Source organism: Chroicocephalus ridibundus, chromosome 1 (assembly GCF_963924245.1).
Source record: "Chroicocephalus ridibundus chromosome 1, bChrRid1.1, whole genome shotgun sequence".
NCBI lineage: Eukaryota > Metazoa > Chordata > Aves > Charadriiformes > Laridae > Chroicocephalus > Chroicocephalus ridibundus.
In genome coordinates this window covers 180,968,485-180,988,340 of record NC_086284.1, presented here as the reverse complement: position 1 = coordinate 180,988,340, position 19,856 = coordinate 180,968,485, and the positions used below count along the sequence as shown (strand labels likewise).

The 19,856-nt window shown below is 41.4% G+C and overlaps 1 protein-coding gene across 2 annotated transcripts in view; it reads right to left on the bottom strand.

Annotated features, from left to right (window-relative positions):
- Window positions 1-19,856, bottom strand: part of PTPRR (protein tyrosine phosphatase receptor type R) — a 161,197-nt gene that overhangs the window by 47,463 nt on the left and 93,878 nt on the right. For both annotated transcript variants that reach the window (XM_063322947.1, XM_063322948.1), the window contains exon 6: window positions 13,712-13,974. In XM_063322947.1, coding sequence (XP_063179017.1) covers window positions 13,712-13,974 — 263 coding nt within the window. The remainder of the gene's footprint in view (window positions 1-13,711; window positions 13,975-19,856) is intronic.

Genomic DNA, 19,856 nt, shown 5'->3' with positions numbered 1-19,856 from the left:
CATTTAGATCTCTTGTCCAGGCGCAAAGCCTGATTACTTTTCCCAGCACATGCAAGGCACACTTTTTGCTGGGGACTACAGCATGCCCAGAGGGTGCTTGCCTGCAGTATTCAGAGAACTGTAGCCTATCTAAGCAAACTGATCTAATAAATGAGAACGGAGAGGTACAACACTACAGTAATCACTTCTAGGAAGTTTTTTTTTAAGACTGCTTAATTGGGATTTTTTGCTGTTTAGTTGGTCAGCCCTAAGGTAACCAAATAAATAACAGACTGATCTGAGTTTTTTCAGCTTTTAGAAGAAACAAAGAGTTTGTGTTTTGTTTTTCATAACAGGAGCGTTATCAATAAGTGAATTTAGCTTCATGTATTCCATACTAATTAATCTCTTAAGCACAAACTCTACCTCCATCCTGCACCTGCTGCTCATTCAAGGAATATATTCTATAACCCTTAACTCCAAACAAGCAAATATATAAATCTATTCACACATTAATGTCCTTCAATACTCTTTTGAGGCTTTAACCAAAACCAGCTGACCTGGAAAAAGACATGGGTAGGAGTATTCTCAATGTAAATGGGCAGAATCTTCAGACGGTATCAGTAAAAGAAAATTATTTTTTATTGTGACTTGAAGACTAATCAGTACAACGAGTTCTTTCCTGGTGAGTTTGCCATTTGGGAAAGACAGGAAGGAACATCTGGGAAAAGAGGCGTTTACTACACCCTGTCAACCTTAAGATAATAAAAAAGCACATTTCTTGTTTATTTGACTTGGTCTTCATTATCTTTAAACTACTGCAAGTGTCACACAGAAGATTTCTAACCGGACAAATGAATTGTTAGCGCACTTTGAAGAAATTACTGAACAGCAGCAGTTCCTGAAGAATGTAAAAGCTCCAGACCCACATCATTGCGCAACAGAGCTGCGCCATCTATGGACATTCCTAAAGGCAGCCGGCCAGACCGCTCCACTCAGTCACACAGTGGACAAAGTGTCTAAGGCTGCCTGTACAGACCAAAAATCCTTTTAGCTCACACACTTTGGAAAGCACAAGCTCATTTCCAGAGTGACTTATGTGCTTAAGTTATACTATGAGTTGATGGGATTTAGGCTCTTAGAGACAGGAACCATATATGCGCACTTAGATCTGCCATTTTGGAAGTTTCCAAAGCTGACACCTAAGCTAGGTATATAAACCTTTCTCTCTTCCCGATTCACTTTAGTAGTCCGGCTTTCCGGCCTTGCTTTCACTGGGAAGGCTTGCTCAAACAAATATATTAATGTGCAAAGTGCCTGGATTCCCTTTGAAAATGAAATTCAGGGAATCCACTTAGGCTTGCCATTTGAAATGCAGCAATGCTTGAAGGCTTTTAAAAGACAGCTGTAAGTGTCTGCAATACCCAGGTGTACTTTATCTTGCACTTTGAAGATTAGATAGACCTTTAAAAGAGGTATTGCCAAGTCCCATTTAGAGCTGAGTGGCTAATGAGGAACAGAACAGGTAAGTAAGTGACCTGGAGCTCCTTTCTACAGAGCTCAGCAGATCCCTTGAAGGACACTGCCTGCCTTCATCAGAGATGTTCCTCTAGGGGAGTGCATAGGCTGGGCTCTAGAGAAGGCAAATGCATCTGTACCTGTGTCCAGAGATGAAGGCATGGGCCAGAGTGAAGGCTTTCTGGACCTACTCTTCCTCATACACACCACCAATGAGTCAGTACAGACTGGAAATTTCAGAGTGAAATAATCAGAATTGCTTCAGATTCATAGTTCTGTATTAGCAAAGGACTCATGGCATTAAGAAACCTAAATCACCCGATTTAAATTCACTTTTATGAGTTTGAATAGAGGAGGGAAATGTGAGGACTCTGATAAAAGCAGTGTTCCTCTAAATGCATGTTGCACTATGAAATAAAGAGAAAAGAGAAGTCTTATCTGAAAGATAAACCAAACTCCCTCCCAGCCCCACCTCCGCCCCATTTGTCTCAGTACAAATGCTCTCAACACACAGGGCTCCATACAGCTAATGATTTAACACGGGTTAGATTAACATACATTGAAGGGAGTGATGTAGAAATATGAACGTAAATTTGGTGTACTAGGTAAGACCAAAGGTTGGCCAGTATCCTGTTTTAAGCAATGGCCGGCAAGAGGAGGTTTAGGGAAAGAACACAAGAACAAAGCAAGCAGGAATTACTGTTTACTTAATTAACACTGTTACTTATTTTTAGTATGCCCTCCAGCTTCTGGCAATCTGTAGTTTAGGAACATCCTGAACCAAAGGTTGCTTTCACATCTTTGTGTCTGGCGTCTTCTCTTCTGTGATTTTTTTTCCTTCAGACAGCTTGCTTAGCCCACCGTAGGACCTCTGCACTGTCCCAGGACAATGAACTCCGGAGATGGGAGCCAGGCAATAGTGAACACTAGACATGGGGACTGGAGGGGTATTTAGGACATCTACATTTGGGAAAATCCTTGTGATGAAGCATAAAACATTTATTTTATTCTAATCTTAACAGTAAATTGCAAATGCATTCTCTGTAGCCAGAGGATTACCTTTGGGATTAATTACAATACCAGCTTTCTGCTTTTCACAATGCCTTCTTCTTTCGCAAACCTATTCAGTATTGTGCTCTAGGGGCCAAATTCTCTTCCCAGATACCTCTATAAATCCACTGAGGCAAAACAAGCTAAACAGAGTCTAAAGTGAAACAAGACCATGCAAATTGGATTTATTAGCTGTTGTGTACTTTCCTGCTGTTCTGATTGTCTTCCTTCATTTGTTGTAAGGCTACGCTGTTCCGTCCACTATCAAATCCAGGGAAAGGAGCTGAAAGCCTCTGGACTATGCAGCAGTCCTCCGGTGGAATTTGCTACAACTCAGGAAGGATTTGAGACATCTCAAAGACAGGAGATGCGGCTTCCAGGGGAACGGTGGGAAGCGGAAGGTCAGGCTCAGCTGCCTCCTGCTCAGCACCGGCCCCATCTCTCGCTGGCAGCATGGCTTTCCAGGGAGCTGCTATTGGTCATCTCGAAGCATCAGGACCGAGTTCCCTAGAGAAACATTGTACTTAACGACATTTTTCTGTGTGGGAATTATATACAGAACTTCCCCTTCTGATGCCTATCGCATATTTGAGCAGTTATTTGAAGTCACTGTGTTCTGTTTTGCTCCTGTTATCAAATCACAGTATTAACATAACAGGGATAATTATAGGTACCATAAATTAATAACAACAATACACGCAGTTTGTTAAGCATCAACAGTATATTCTTTGATAGGGAACGTAACGGAAGTCCCTGGCCCAGAAAGAAATATCACTGTCATAGCTTCTTACAGACTACACCGGTTAGAAAACTGAACGAAGAGTTCAAGGGTCCAGGTATTTTAGGAAGATAGGGCACTGATTTGCAATATCATCTTGGATCAGTCACGTGCCTTACTATGAAAATAATAGAAAGAGCTTCTGAAATATGCTGGCCATACTCAGCAAAGCTTCAAAGTCAAACCAAACTGATGCACCAACTTGAATATGATGGTATCAAAGCAGACAAACAACTCTAGCAAGAACCTGCCTGAAATGTCAGTGTCACATGAAATCAGCGACTGGCTCTGGGCAGTATTTCTTGGGCTGAGCCATCCTCATAGCATACTCTGGGCATCCTCGTCTCTGCCATGATGCTATTGCTTCTCCATTTCCTGAGGCTTGCCCAAGTGTCTGTGCTCATCTACTACCTTGTCTAATGCTTAGATTGTAATTTTTTTGGATAGAGGATAATTTCATTTGTGTGCATATCAGAGCCTTGCACAGAGGGATCCTGATCTGTGACTGAGGCTCTCAGGTACTATGTTAACAAAAATGCTAAAGAGAATTTCCCACAAGAGCCGAGAAATAGCCTGACCCACAGATGTACACGCAGTATTCTTTGAGGAAAGAAGTGTCCAAGGCCAGGCTGGATGGGGCTTTGAGTAGCCTGGTCTAGTGGGAGGTGTCCCTGCCCATGGCAGGGGGGTTGGAACCAGATGATCTTTAAGGTCCCTTCTAATGCGAACCATTCTATGATTCTATGATTCTATTTGCAAATAAAGGGCATTTCTGCTAGCTAGCAATGTTAAGCTTTCTGTACATACTAGCTCTGACTATGCGAGAGATCTCTGCTGAATTTCCAGAACTGTTTTTTTCCAAAAAGTAGCAGTATAATTAATCAACTGTCATAATTTATAAGTGTTCTCTTGACAATGCACAGAAATAAAATGAATTATGATTGCATTCAAAGAAGAGATTCATGTCCTGGAATATTAACTGATGGCTACAATATAAGCTTGATGCTTACTAAGTATTGTCCAGTACATGGCTTCCTGCAATTCAAAGGTATACTTAGATATTTTATATTGCAGTTTTGGAGGTGCTTTGATGTTTTTCTTTTCTTTCTTTAACTGCATTCTGTGTCTGTTCCTAACATTTTAAATTAAGGGGAACTGAGCTAAATTCAGCTTTAAGCTACCCTGCAGAACAGTTGACCAGAAGGAATGGCACTATCACTGAGAAATACATGCCAAAAAAGGATAGATTTAGACTAGATACAAAGAAGAAATTTTTTACCATGAGGGTGGTGAAATGCTGGAACAGGTTGCCCAGAGAGGTAGTAGATGTGCCATCCCTGGAAACATTCAAGGTCAGGTTGGACGGGGCTCTGAGCAACCTGATCTAGTTGAAGATGTCCCTGCACGTTGCAGGGGGGTTGGACTAGATGACCTTTAAAGGTCCCTTCCAGCCAAAACTATTCTGTGATTCTATGATTCAAAACAAGAGGAAAAGTGAATATTTCTGGTTTAATTTGAGGCATTGGCCTTTTTCAGACATTAGTAGGTGCATTCAAGAGGACTTGTATTAAGTCCCCAAATCTAAAAAAGCAACCTTTCCTGTAAATTTGAAAACCCTGTATATCCATTAGGGATGCTCCCTTCTACATCAGTTGTTTATTTTACGGAAGTCAGTACCTGTGGGTTCTAATCAAAGACTCATCAGATGAAATGTACCTCATCCTGTTTATAACACAATCTCGAAACGAAACTGGTTCTCTTCTACCTCTCTTTATCCCTTAGCACAGCATTTCCAACCTGCTGATGTGAAAAGGCAATGTATATGGTTGTAAATGTCACAGATGGACACATCCTGCTATGGGCTGAGCTGAGTTACTCGGAGCATTCGAGTTCAGCTAATGTGCTTCTCCTCACATTACCACATGTCCCACCCTGCCTGCACGTTAGGACAGCTGGTGAAGCAGTCACAGAAACCCTGCCTGGGATGGTCGACCACAGAAACGAAGCAAAGGCAGACAGAAGCTGAGGAAATCCGTCACTGAAAAGCTGCGTCGGAGTTCAACCCTCTGACCAAACAGCGCTTAAAAACCCAAACCCGCTGCTGGACAAGACAAGGGGATTACTCACACATCTCAAATTACTCAACAATGGCTCATCTGATCCTAGGCCTGAGAATCATTTAAATATTAACATGGATATTTCCCCTTGGTTTCTCGTGCCGTGCGTTGCTTTTCAAAAGATCAGCTGGACGAATCACTGCAAAACCACCAAAACTGTCTACCAGATGGCGGCCACTGATTAATTTGTCTTAACTTAAGCCAAAAAGGAAGAAAATGCGATGGGTGGAGCAGTAAAGACAAGCACAATCAACATCCGACCAAACAGGGTTTCCTGTCACCTTGGGAACGACACTGATTGGCACTGCGGTTTCCTGTGTACAAGCTAAAACCAGTAGCAACTGGAGTAACAAGAATAAACGCCAGATAAGAGACCTGGGAATACAATAAAATTATTACAAAATTCCTGACTAAACCTCCCAAGACTGTAAAGGTGAAAGCAAGGGTAGGCATGGGCTGTGTGCTAACCTGAGCTCTCCCCGGCATCTGAGAGGACTACGAAATTGCACCAGACAAGGGTGGGCTAATTTGCCTGAATTATCCACTCCCAGAAACGAATGTCACGTGCTTTGTAGAGCTTTTAGTTCTTTGCAAGAGGAAAAAAAAGGGATGTGGGACAATTTAAAGCAGAGATGGAGCTCGGAGAGGAAACATAGCATCTACGCATGCTAATCTGAAGTAATTTGCAAGAGGTGCTGGAGACACAGGGCAACGGATTGTGGGTGTAAATTTGGGCGATGGTACATAGTTATTTGCATCTATTTATTTAGATTGTAACTAACTCCCACAGAATTTTGCTTCAAAGAGCTCTAAACTACAACCAAAACACCTGCTAAACCAGCCAGGAGTCAAATAGTTAAAATATGGCTTTTAAAGGGTCTTTGTTAGGCTGGTGCCTGAGTTCACTTCCCCTCCAGAGAAAGGGGACAATTCACATTCCTGCCCTCTTCCTACACTGCAGATAAGCAAAGACGTCTGCAATGGGTTGGACAGAACAGACGTTTGTGCAACTCAGAGGTCCAGCGCTTGCAAAAATAGTGACTGTGCACTAAGAGAAACGTTGCACAAATGCAAGTTGGAGGTAAAGCATTGTTCTCTCTCTGGTCAGGAATCCATATACTAAAACAAGCCTCTCGGGCACTGAGCAGGAGACTCTCAGAGCCGGATCCCACTTCATGTTCCCTGTTACTTAACCCAGTTTCTCCCACCTCGGTAGCCCAAGGTTTTCACTCTTGCCCTTACCCTGTCACCCAGAGTGCAGGTGCCAGCAGCCACGGTGTGGCCTTCTGGCTAGTTGAGATGGCCCGAGGAGGAGGGAAGCCATGACGTCAGGCTGTGGGGAGACCCTGCACCGAAGGGAGCATTACTAAAAGGCACAGCCCATAAGAAGCTGCCCATGACCAGGACTGCTCCCCTCACATCGGCTGCTAGCCTAGCTGAGCGCTTTTTCAGGAGCAAGCTACATCTAGAAAAAGAAATTAAACGGTGCCAGGAAACAATCCCAGGCACTGAAACTCGGTAATCGATACCACTACGTTTCATGCCTTGCAGCCCTGGCTTGTTTTTAGTCTTTGCCAACAAGAGCGCTCCAAAGCAATTCACTGGCACAGTTTGGGAACCAGCACATGCACAAAGCATTCCCAGAAGGCAGTCTGCATCCAGCCCCCGCTTTTTTGGAGGTAAAGGGAGCTTGGCAGTAGGTACACAAAGTAATCTCTGCTAGCTGGCCGCAGTGCAGTAAGTGTTTCTGGGGGTATTGAATTCATAAGTGCATCTTGCAGACCAGGAAAAAACACGGCCAAGAGGTCTGCCAAATGAGAGAAATGCATTTTCAGGTCCTTCAGAAAGTGGTGTGGGGTTTTTTTGGTTGTTGTTTTGGGGTTTTTTGTTTGTTTGTTTGTTTGTTTTTACTGTATACATTCAGTCTCCTTAAATGCACAAGTAGTAGCACATAGGACCTTTCCTGTACTTCAGGTTAAGGTTCTCATCTTTGCTACGTCTCCTGAGATGGACACACCAGCCAGCCAGACTCTATGCAGTGGTCAGGAGCGCGGCTGGAGGAGGTTTATGTGGCAGGTCCAAAGTGCTCTTCTAGTGAGTCGGTGGCAAAGACAGACCGGAGCACAAAAATTCCTGCCTCCCACCTCAAACTCGGTTTACTGGTCCCTGCACTTTGCAAATTCCTTCTGATAGGATATCGCCGTAAAATTGTTCTCCAGCTAGTAGTTTTGTGCTGGCACATAGCTGTGCTTTGAACAATTACACTGACATTTTCCTGAAAACAATCCCTAGGATTTAAATTAAGAATGCAGAAAGCATATTCAGCTCCACACAATAGGGTAAATTTATCCTCCAAATCTATGCAAAGCTAGTATATTTTAGCCAGGAAATTCAAGGCCCCTTCCTGTAAATATATTAAGTTCCCATGCTTGTGTCATAAACTGCAAAACCTGGCATGTTTACAGTAGTCCAACTGCAAGGTGCTACCCTCTGAGCATTACTTGAAATGATTACTCACAATGGACGGTTTTGTATAAAGATAACAGATCAGCAACACCATAATTACATTTGCAGCAACCGTGGTCTGTGATCTAAAAATCAGAACAGAACCAGAGAGAATTGTTGGAAATTTTTCTCATCTAGTAGAGCAGAGATTTGGTTGAACAGTGATATCCCGAGATGCAGCTGCCGTTATGTCAATGAAGCAAAGAGCACATCAGGTTTTTTACTATGTTTCTAACATTTCTTACAAGGTTGAACTAGGGCATTTATTTGGTATAAAGTATTGTCACAATAATGATGCCTTTTAATGGATATTGTTTTTCTAACACCAGGAAAAAAGGTATTACAGTTGGTGTCTATCATCCACAGCATTTGTCATTCAGATGGCAATTGACAGGGCACAGAAATAATTTAGGTGGCCAGAACAATAGTTTAATTTGCATGTCTATGCACAATAACTAATAAAAGAGATTAGTTATCAGTATTAACATCATAGGAATTTTCTTCTGCCTCCAAACTTGAAGCCCAAACTGTCCATGATTTTCGCTGTAAAGGTGTCAAATACGAGATGTTTCTGAGGAAGGATGCCAAAAGCAGACAGAAGACAGTAATTGCTGTCATTACTTGTGTGACTAGAAGTGTGAGTACCTCTTGCTAATACTTTCCTGCTTCAAGCTTTATCTTTTTTGGCAGTGAGTTCCACAGGCTACTATGGGTTATCTGAATACATTTTTTAAAAATATTTTTTAAATGTATTGCCTGTATTTTCCATCAGAATATCTCTTTTTTCTCATGTTACAAGGAAGTGGACAGAGGTGAGCATTTAGCAGCTTTTTAATGCATGTTATTTTAACTTTTATTTCATTATACTTACAGTAAGCTATACTCACTGAATGTCCACTGAGTACTTATTAGAAAAGAATTCTGCTGCCAATTTACAGGTATGGGAAGAGAAATCTTTATGGTAAGAGAAATCTCACTGGTTACGGCCTATTACCCGTGGCATAGGGTTTTTATAGTATTGCTCTGCTTTGTGGGAAAAAGTAACATCACACACTGGTCAAGCCAAGATTCAGCGCTCTCTGTTGTTTGAAGGCAGTTACACTTGACATTGATCTAGGTGATTTTCCCCTTACTATTCTCTATTCTGATGCCTACTGATTTTCTCTAGAGGTTGCAGGCTCGGTTGCACACTTACCAGAGAAACCTGTACAGTGTATGGCTGAACCATGCCAGTGAGCTGCCTTCTCCCCTCCGGTTTTGCTGACACTGCCGTTGCCTGCCTTCCCTTTCATAGGGTGTCTTCTGCTTGCCTGTGTCGCAGCAGTGCTTCCGTACCATTGCAGAATTCTTTTATTTCCCATTTAAAAATATTTTACTATTTCGCTTATCTACCAGGTTTTTGCTCTATTTGCCAAACTATTTTTTCTATTATGTTGTCCACTCTCTTGTATTTATTTGCAGGGAAAAAAAAATGGCACCAAGCACATGTAAAATGTTGCTTGGTCTGAATGAGAGTCTTACATGCCCCTAGCATCTCCCTTTTAGACAGAATAATATTCCAATGAGTATGTAACAGACTGAGAAAACAAAGTGTTGTGATTTTTCCCACTGATTATTTAGATGTAATAGCCACAGTTTTAGGTCTTTGTGGCTGGGATGGAATACAAATGCTTGAGAAGACTTTCCAAAGCACTGTTTGTGTTTTTTAACACACAGAGTAGAAGAGCCATTTTACACATTTTCTTTTCTTCCATGTACTTTTGCATGCTAGGTAGTAACTAAATGGAACAAAACAGTATACTGTGCACTAGTTACTTGAAATACAGTTGTCCTAGTCGCAAATAATATCCAACCTAAGCCTCACAGTGGTCGTGGCTGGGAAAAAAGTAAATCCAGTTGTAAAACAAGCAAATACTTTGCTGGTGTGGTAACTTAGTTATACTTATATCCCCACCATGCTTGTGTTTTAACAACTCACTGCTTATTCTAAGAATTTTCAATGCTTGACATGTCAGAATGAAATTTAAAATATCACATCCCACTTCACTGGATTCTGATTTTGGCTAAGACCGTTCATATCAAGATGAATTTTGGGCCAGCAAAATAAAGTGAAGCCTTACTCTGCTGAAGGAAAAAGTATATATTATTCATATAAACCTATAAAAGCCTAACTACGAAAATAAGCCCTGATGCAATATTCATGGATTGCATAGGGAAAAGGATCATTTACATCCTAAATTCAGGTGTCGGTGCTATGATATTGTGACTGTTCATCACTGAAGACACCCACAGGAAAATAACATTAACTCTCCTGCTCCTTCGGTCAGTAACAACGCTGTGTGGGTTTCCAATGGAGAAGGTCTTGCTGCAAAGGAGCAGCAGTTGTGAAAACACCAGAAGAAAGTAACTTTGAAACATTCAGCACGGAACAACCCGTAGGATGGCAGGAGGCTCTGAAGACAGCCTTTCACTTGCCTGCCCCAGCATCTGTCGTTAATTGTAATAGGAAAGGGTCAGTGCCTTTTTGTCCAACAGCCCTCTCACCTCCACTCCTGCCGGTCCATCCGCCACTCTTGGCCACCACTGCTCCATCCCTTCCCCAACCACACGCCGCACGCGGGCACACATCCCTGACCAGCATCCAGGGCGATAACTCGCTTCCTGAGGCCGCTGGACCACCTTCCCTCCTCCAAGAGCTACAGCCAAAGAGGAGAAGACGCAGGCCACCCCGACGCCAGCGCTGGAGGCTGCGGGCGCTGCCGCCCCCCTGCTCAAGGTGTCACCCCTAGCTGTCACCTCTAGGTGTCAGCCTCCCCGCGCCCGGAATGGCTCACGACGGCGTTCAGCGAGGCGCCGAGCACCCTGCGTGTCACACGCGAACCCTGCGCGGCCTTCCACGCGTTTGCTAGTGCAAACGGACATAGAAATAGATGAGTAAGAGCCTTTCCAGCGACGCAGCGGAAAATGTACGCGGACTTGGCTCTAGTATTCAGAAGCACAATACGTTCTAAGAAGCTGGACAAATTCCTAAAAAAAATTTTGATCCACGGACAGTTGTCCATTAACAATTTGTCTGCCTCTGTCCCAGCCAGCGCTATTCCTATTAAGAACGGAAAGGTTCAAAGAGCCAGATGCTGATACGGTGCTTTGTGAAAACTCCGTTCCACCATATTTTTGCATTTAGGTGTGCTCCTCAAAGCAACACCTAGTGTGCAGAGCCGGGAGAGCTGGAGAGGTGGGCATCATCCAACTTTTCTGCCCCATCCTTCAGTGATACTGCCACAAACTTCCCATCTAGATGGCTAACCACAGTGGTTGGCTCATTCCCTGCTTTGGCCCATGGTCCATTGGTTTCTCTTTGAAAAGATACAGTTTGCTCTGTGTCATACCAGGCATTTCATGAGTATGGATCGCACTTAAGGCATCAAACCAGGGAGTCTGGATAGTTAGAAAATACTGCTCAGAAACCACTGTCAAGCCATCTGGCCAAAGGAATCTCTATGTTAAGTTTGTCAAGGAACCCACATATTCACAGTAGCCTGCCAAGAGCTTCTTCCCCTGGCAGACACCAAAATCAGGGTAGCAGACATTATTGAATGGGTGCCCCCAGGCTGTGGCTATGAGCAGGAGGCGACCTCCAGGCTTGATCCCATACTCCTGAAAAAGGGCTCCATACTCACAGAAAAAGGGCTGCAAGCAGACTGTTTTGTGCACAGTGTGCTGCTTGCAGTGCGCAGCCCCATGCTGTAAATTCCACCACTCCCTTGTGTAATGAGGATGGCCCAAGGTTGCCCAGTGCAAGGTTGTTGTGAGGCAGAAAGGTGAAGAGTGGTTTTAAACTGTCCACATACCTGGTCATTAGATGATGTCTGAGGCAAAATGTGTTCCTGCATTATTACTTTTTGCCTCTAATGCTTCTGTGTGTCCAAATGTGTGTCAATTTGTTCATCGTACAGGATATAGTAAATAAATAAGAAATATATATATAATAATAACTGCTTGTATCAGAGGGAGAGAAAACAACCGTTCCCTAAAATTCTCTCCTTCACGTCCCCAGACCTTTGTATCACTGAGCTTGAAATAAACTTAAACCACCATTTCTTAGAAGTGGACTTGGCCTGATGAAATCTAACTGTGGTAAACATGACAAAAAGAACTGAAAGAACTGCAGAATGGGACGTTATCACAATTGCATTCACTTTTTCACAATGGCCTGTTATTTCTCTTTTACAGTAGAAACAGAAAAGCCCGGTTTATTTGATCAAATGTCAGGTTTAGTTTCCTCTTTGTATCTCAGCTCTCCATTTTGACACATCTGACTCAGAACTTTGTCCTTCCAGAGGAGGAAATTTGGTTTTAGAATATTAAATGCTGAGTTCCTATCTGCAGTAGTGGAAATTAAGATCCTAGATCAATAGTTTTTATTTTCTTTGTTTGAGCAATGGAAAAATTTCTTCCCCAGTCCTTAAGTACAAACTCCCTCTACAAATTTCTTCACCCCAATCCCTCTCAACTATTACATATACTATGTTAGATACTAGGTATTATAAACTAGCTACGGGATCCCCATGCTCATGTGCGTTATTTTTAGAGTCTTGTGTAATTAGAGCAACTATCAAAACATATTTACTTTCTTCCTCCATTCCTTATATTTTTAGCTGCAATAATATCACTACATGTTTTATGGCAGCTCTGCCTTTCAGCATCTTTTACTCGTGGAAGAATGAATCCCCCTCCCTTAGCTCTGTCCGTGCCTCACAAAGCCATTGATAAAATCTCTGTCATTGAAATCCCGTGGTTCAAGCTCAATCAGGGTTACTGCTCAAGTCGGAGGGCCCTCACAGACGGGGCTCCGCTTGGTCTCCGTTTCATTCTGATTTCCCCGTCATATCTGCGTGGCGTCTGCTCTTTCATTTATTGTCTGTGCCAGGGTAGGAGAGTTCAGTTGCACGGCTGCAAGCTACGTTAGTTATTCAGAGCACTGATGCTTTATGAAAGCAGCCTGCAGCCATCAGGCAAGAAATTATATAGGTTTCTAAGAAAGGAGAGACAGATGTCAGCGTGCATTCTTCTGTGGGAAGAATATCTAGTTTTATAAAAAGGGCACTGGCCCAGTTTTTGAAAGGTAGAATGAGCGGCAAGGTTTGGTGCCCAAGTATTTCTGAGGAGCTGCACACAAGGGTCAGTTTCATTACTAATCACTTCTTTCTCTTTTTTGTAAAGCCTATAGACCTTGGATTGTATCCCAACCACCATGAAAAGCTGGATTTAAGAAGAAAAATTATCTAAAGGTGATAATGGAAACACTGCATGAGATTGGGAAATGCACTCAGTCGGTGTAAGTATTTCTTCATTCTAAGTTTCCCATGTGCTAGGGACTCCCTGACAATGAGAACATCTTTTGCTGACAAAACATAACCAGCCCTTGTGCCCTCTGCCAGGATCTCCAGGATCAAACCACGCAAAAATCAATGGAAAATGAAAAATTATTTCTTTGGAGTAATTGTTGGAAAGGGGAAAAAACAAATTACCAAAAGAATTTCAGTACTGCAGTTAATCTCAGCCCAAACTTCTGGACCTTTGCTCATATGAAAAGAAAAGGAAAGGAAAGAATACCCATGAGACAGATGTTAACACACCAAAATCCCACTTCTCAGATGTCTGTATGACGAGTCATTCATCAACAGAAGAGAGACATATGAAATCATGCAGCATGAGGATAGCAAAGCAGAATAAATCCTGAACATGCTGGGCACCATCTTACCTTTCCTGGAGCCCCACAGGTTTCATTCTGAAAGGAGACGGACTGGCACACAGGGGAGGTTTGAGCTCAGGAACACATTGGCCTTGAGGGTCCACTACAACATTGACAACCTTTGGAGCCTGTTCAGGCTGGACCATGCTGTTGGTGGTCTTATATTCGGACTGAGCTGTCGGCAGGGGAAGGGGCGAGAGGTGGATCTCTTGCTTCTTTTCCTTCTCTTGTCTCAGTGACAACTGGATCTTCTCCTTTAATCTGTACAGAACCTACAGAAATAAAAAGGAAAGCCTGATCTCAATTCCCTGGTAAACAAGGCAAGGCAAGTATCACAAATGCTGGATAAGATTGCTATACGTGGCTTTCATTCCTAGAAGGTAAGCCACAAGTTGTGTTACACAGCGTTTCCCACAACAGGGTAAATATTTTCATTACATAAACCACAGTGCGTCCACGTGGGCGGTAGAGATTTTAACAGTTCTCATTGTGAGCCAGTAATTATTTGTAATACCAGCAGTTGTATTATTAAAGGGGCAAATAACATAGAATGGAAAATAGTTAACTGTGAAGAAGGAAATACTGATAAATAGAGTAATTGTAGAAAAATTTGGAAGAATTTTAACACAAGAGAGACAATGGCACAAAATAAAATAGATGGTTACGATATATCCAGGTACATGTCTCTAATTATACCAGCCTCGATTAGTTTTAGAGCAGATGTTCTTAAAAGCTCTTACTCATTTTACATGGAGCTGATGGTTGAACAGAGTAACCTAGTAGGCTGCTTTTGTAATGGTAGGCAAGAATATCCCTCAATATCCTCAGAGAAAAATAACCTGTTCTGGAATAAAGCTGAAGCAACACATGGCCTATGAAGCTATTTAAGTATCTGTTCAGAAAAGTGTGTTTTACGCTTACCAAGACATTGATGTCTGAACATACTTTAATAGCAGGGTTCTCTGTCCACCTACTGCTTATGAACTTGGATGTCAGATATCTGCAGCAAAAGCATTTCAGAAGTTGTACTGATCCTCTTCCACCGAACTCCACACTGCCGTTGCTGTACGCAGGCTTGGCGAGGGCCGGCAGGTAGTGTGTGCTCAGTAACATCTCTCCAGAGGAACCCGTGTTACACCTATTTAACACACCTTATCTCTCTTCAGAGGGCTGCAAAAAACGATTCTGCATCGTGGTTGTGGCATTTTCAAAATGCGCCTTACAACCTATAAAACTTACGAGAATTACTATCATAAGTATTGTGTGTGGAGGTGGGTGAAAGGCACTTACACAGCTTTTTGAAGGTGTCTGCAGATATTCTTATACCTTCTACTCTGCTCATGTGTTGCCGTAAAGGATTTGAATTGAATCCTGGTTTGCAAAGCCATAAAGACAAAGCCTAGACCAAAGCATTTTTCTGCTGCAAGTCAGAGGCTCTTTGACAGCCGTTGCCCTGCTAGCACCACATAAATATCTATCACTCCATAGCTTTCCAGTGAAGACTGGATATATCTGATGGGTTTGTTTTTTCAAGGATTAGCATTAGAGGTTTAGCTGGGAACTGACCTAATGTCATTAGCAATACACCCATTAAACAAGGCTTAGCTACATAAACCATCTGTTCATTCAGAAAGAGTTTAGAATTAGATTGCATGGATAAGATAATCTGCTCTTTGCCATTATTTTTCAGAATAAACTGCCCTACTGTGAAGCAAGGACAGAGCTATCAGTAACGATAAAACAGGAGCTTGAAATATTTTAACCCTCTTTTCCTTCAGTGACTGCTTTGGTCTTATTTGTTTCTGGTAACCCACAGATATACAACTCAGACATTCACAGGCATGACAATGTTAACCATACCTTCTTGTCACTGACATATTTTGACATAGTTTCGTTCCTTGGAGACCCAGGAAATGATGGGTTTGGGTTAAAAAAACTTGGACAAGTATTATTTCATATCCTTTTTAATACTCTATTATTAGAGACTAGGAAAAAAAGACAGCCTGCCACCAGCAGAAGTTGAAAAAAAGCTAAAGAAAGAACCACATTTGATCTAAGAGCTAACACGCTTTCCTCAGAAAGTGTGGTCAGGGCCATCTATTTTTTAACAAATTCCAGGTGAAAGACAAGGAAACAGAAATGGCCAAAAAGACAGGGGTCAACCCAATCAGCAAGCTCTGCAAAGGGAACAACTTAGTTGTACTTATATTTCAAATCAGTTTAAACACGTCGTGGATGGAAACAGCTATGAAGCCCCTAAATTAGGAAAACTGGGATTTTACTGATACCTCAGAAGATTCAGATTCATTGTGCCTCAATCAAGAGGCACTGAACAACATGAAGTACTATTTTCCAGGAGTCACAGGGTGGGTTATCTGTATTTTTTTCATGTATTAGGCCTAAGGTTAGAGCCACAATCCAAAAGGAACACAACTCTTCTTTCTGACTCCTCTTTTACTGAACCTAGATGGAAGAATGACAAGGTGCTGACAGCATGACATTCACTCCTTATATCTCTGCTCAGATTTCTGCAAAGGAAAGCTGACACATTAGGTGCTAGCTTGGCCAGTACCTCCTACCTACCCATTCAAAATACCAGTGGAAACTGCTTTTATTCATCTTCAGAGATTGACAGGAAATACCAATGAGATAACTATGTCTCCAGAACAAACATCTTGGCAATGGTTATGTGGAGCAGTGATACAAAAACTCATCTGCCTAAAGACATTTAGGACACCCAAGACTGTATAGTAAAACAGAAACCATGGAAATTAAGACAGTTCACCCTAATGATCAACATGCGTGTGAGGCTGTGTGTGTATCTCTGCATGGGCAGAGCTGTTGTGCGTGTGTATACATGAGAAGAAGACTGACTAATAAAATTTACCCCAGACCCTGGGGAAGGGATGAAAGAACAAAAACGGGAGAGGTGTTAGTCACATTGTTTGATGCATTACTGGGAGCCATTTCGATACCATGATTTGAACACAATATAAAAAGTTCTACAGAAGCAGAATAAAAGAATTCAGACAATCTAGGACTAGTTTATACTAAAACCCTCTAACTTCAAATTGGCTTAAACACTCTTGCAGTATGATTAAAATATGTACTGCTAATTTTGCTTTAAATCTTTAAAGTGGGAAAAGCTGAATTTGCTAGGCTGATATTAGTTCATGGTACATATTCTGCTATCAAAGTGCTTTCAGAAGTCCTGCACCATTTTATGAATCCTGAAACTTGTAAGTTTAATAACAAGTGATAGGTCATGTGAAAATTGGATGCTGAAATGCATTTTTTTGTTATTCAATATTCTTCTTGTTAAAGAAATACCAAAACACAATCACGAAGATGAAAAAATATTTATCATTTAAAGACCTATCTCCCCAAAACATCAAACAATTGTTCATAATTCATAAAACAACCAAGACAGTGGTAAAAATTTAGATCTTCACAATTTGTTGACAAGGCAAAGTTCATGGAACCATAGATTCATAGAATAGTTTGGGGTGGAAGGGACCTTTAAAGATCACCTAGTCCAACCCCGCTGCCATAAGCAGGGACATCTTTCACAGGTCAGGTTGCTCAAGGTTCATGTCTTTCATTATTTTAAATGAAAAAAAATCCTACTTGTTGATTCATTTTTTTTAGTGGGAAAAAGAAAAACATTTAGAGAACCCTCTTACCACAACTAGCTACAAATATTTCATAATCCGAAGGTGATTTTTTCAGGCTACTCAATGGATACTTATACATACATATTAAAAAAAAAAGATATGCAAACATGTGGGTTTATTAAAATAGGCAAAATTAGTAAGAAATATAATAGCAAATAGTTTAACCCATTGTCAAATTGTGTTATTTATTAAATTTGGTGATGACTCAATTATTTCTCTATCTGTGTAAAATAAAAAATACGGAGAACTGTTCACACATAGGAGCATTAAAAATATTTGTTCTTACTTAGCACTTTGCTTGCCATACTTTATAAACAATGTATGATGATCCCAGTGGAAGTGAGTCCATGGTTGGGCCCACTGAAGGGGACAGCAATGAGCTGTGTGTTGGCTTCCACATATGATGAATCCCTCCTGGGATCCAAGAGGTTCTCATACCACCACAATGAGGGCTAGCTGAGTAAATACAGAGAACATCCTCAAAGGTACAATTTACGAGTCTGAATTTAGCTCTTGTCCTGCTGATCTCACCATTTAGTAATACTCTGCACTGTAGATTTTTATGTATAGAGGCCAGATATTTGTTAAATTCCAACAAAGCATTAAGAAGCCTAAAAGCTGTTAATGCACAGTGCGCGCTCTGCACACAGGGAAGCATCATGATTTGTAAAACCCAGTTAAAAGACAAGCCTGCATGTTTTACAATTTCTGTAGAACAAAGCGCTGACACTGACAATTCAGCTGCTTTACACTGAGCACTGTTGATGATCACAATCATCACTTAAACTACTTCCTACTTCACACTCTAAAGGACACTTCCAAGTCATCTACAGATGCAGGCTAAGCTTTCTGCTTTTGGACTTTTTAAACTACAAATGACCACCTATGGACAAAGAGGTGCCTACCCTGTAACTTTAAAAAAGAGGACTCGTTTTGGCTGTCTGATATGGTCACTACAGGCAAAGGCACTTTGGATCGGCCTTGACACCTTACGCTAAACCTGAATGGTCTGATAGATAGCAATGGCTGAATTTGAAATACTGAATTCCTAGTTTTCATAAATCTGCCACTCTGTCACATGTAAAGTGGGATGAAAAACAATGTGTGCTGCTTGTTAGCCTTTTAGATTGCACATACTCCATGTATCAGCAGGTCAAGGCAAAATTTGAGACAGTGTCCATTTACATGGTCTAAACAGCAGCACACATAAGATGTAGGTTGGACCTGGGTGGGGACAGAAAGGGGAATGCCTGCAAAAAAGACCAGGGAGTTCAAGGCGTTTGCTAGTCTTTACCTCTTCCCTAACTCCAGATCAGCTATATCCAAACTATTCCTGACAGACGCTTGTGTAAAACCTTAATGGATGAAAACTACCAAGCTTCCCCAAGCAATGCACTCCAGGATGTAGTGACCCTTCTGATAACTAAGTTCCTAATGAGTCAGCCAAATCACCCTTTCAAAAAAACCTGCTTCATTTCCCATCCGCAGTGGAGAAAGTATTATCTTCTTCCTTACCACAGCCTTTGAAAACTTTCCATGTTTGAGAACTATCATGTTTCTCCTTTTTTCTCTTCTTTTCTTTGTCATAAATAAACCAAATTATTCCATGCCTTCTCTATCTCGGATTACTCTTGTATCTCCTCCCTACTGTAACTTGCTCCCATTTTCCACAAGAGACCACATAGCATGAGAAAGACACAACACTATAACCAAATAACTACCAGAGCCAAGTCAAATGCAGACCTTAGAGATCATATATCCTCATTTATACATCCCAGGACAAGAACTGTAATTTTCGCAACAACGTGATGTTACTCATTTACTTCAGTGTGTGCTCTGCGGTACTGCTGGAACCTTTCCTGCGGAACGGTTGCTTTGCCATGTATTTCCTACATTGTATTGATGCACACAATTAGAGTTCTTGTCCCTGCTGAGCAGCATTCTTGTTACTTCCCATCTTTTCTCCAGCACCTTAAGAATATTGTAAGTTCTGATACTGTCCTCCACGATGTTTGCAATTCCCAATGCCATCTACGCATTCCAAATAATTAAAATATTGTGCAGTACCGGGACAAGGACTGACAGCATTTTCTATACCCTTCCAGTTAAACAGTCAGTAATGACTAAAATACCTGCTTTTCTAAAGTAAAAAGTTTGAGTAAAAGTTATTACTTCTAGAGTTACCCTGCTATTTTTGAATGAGATGGCATGGAGAAATGGAGATGAATAGGAAGTAAAAGTTACATAAAGCAACAATTTTTTGTGAGAGAAAAAATGCTTTTCAAATCTTAGGGAGACTTTAAAAGCTTAAATAAGACTTTGTTATAAATGTGATCGTTTATTAATATCTTCAGTTTAAACATTCTTTCCATCTTAAGGTTGGAAGTGGGAAATCCATCTAGGTTAAAGAAAACTAAATGTATTTGAAAGCAAAATATCTTAAAAGACTCCAAGATACTATGTGTTCATAAATGCTGAGA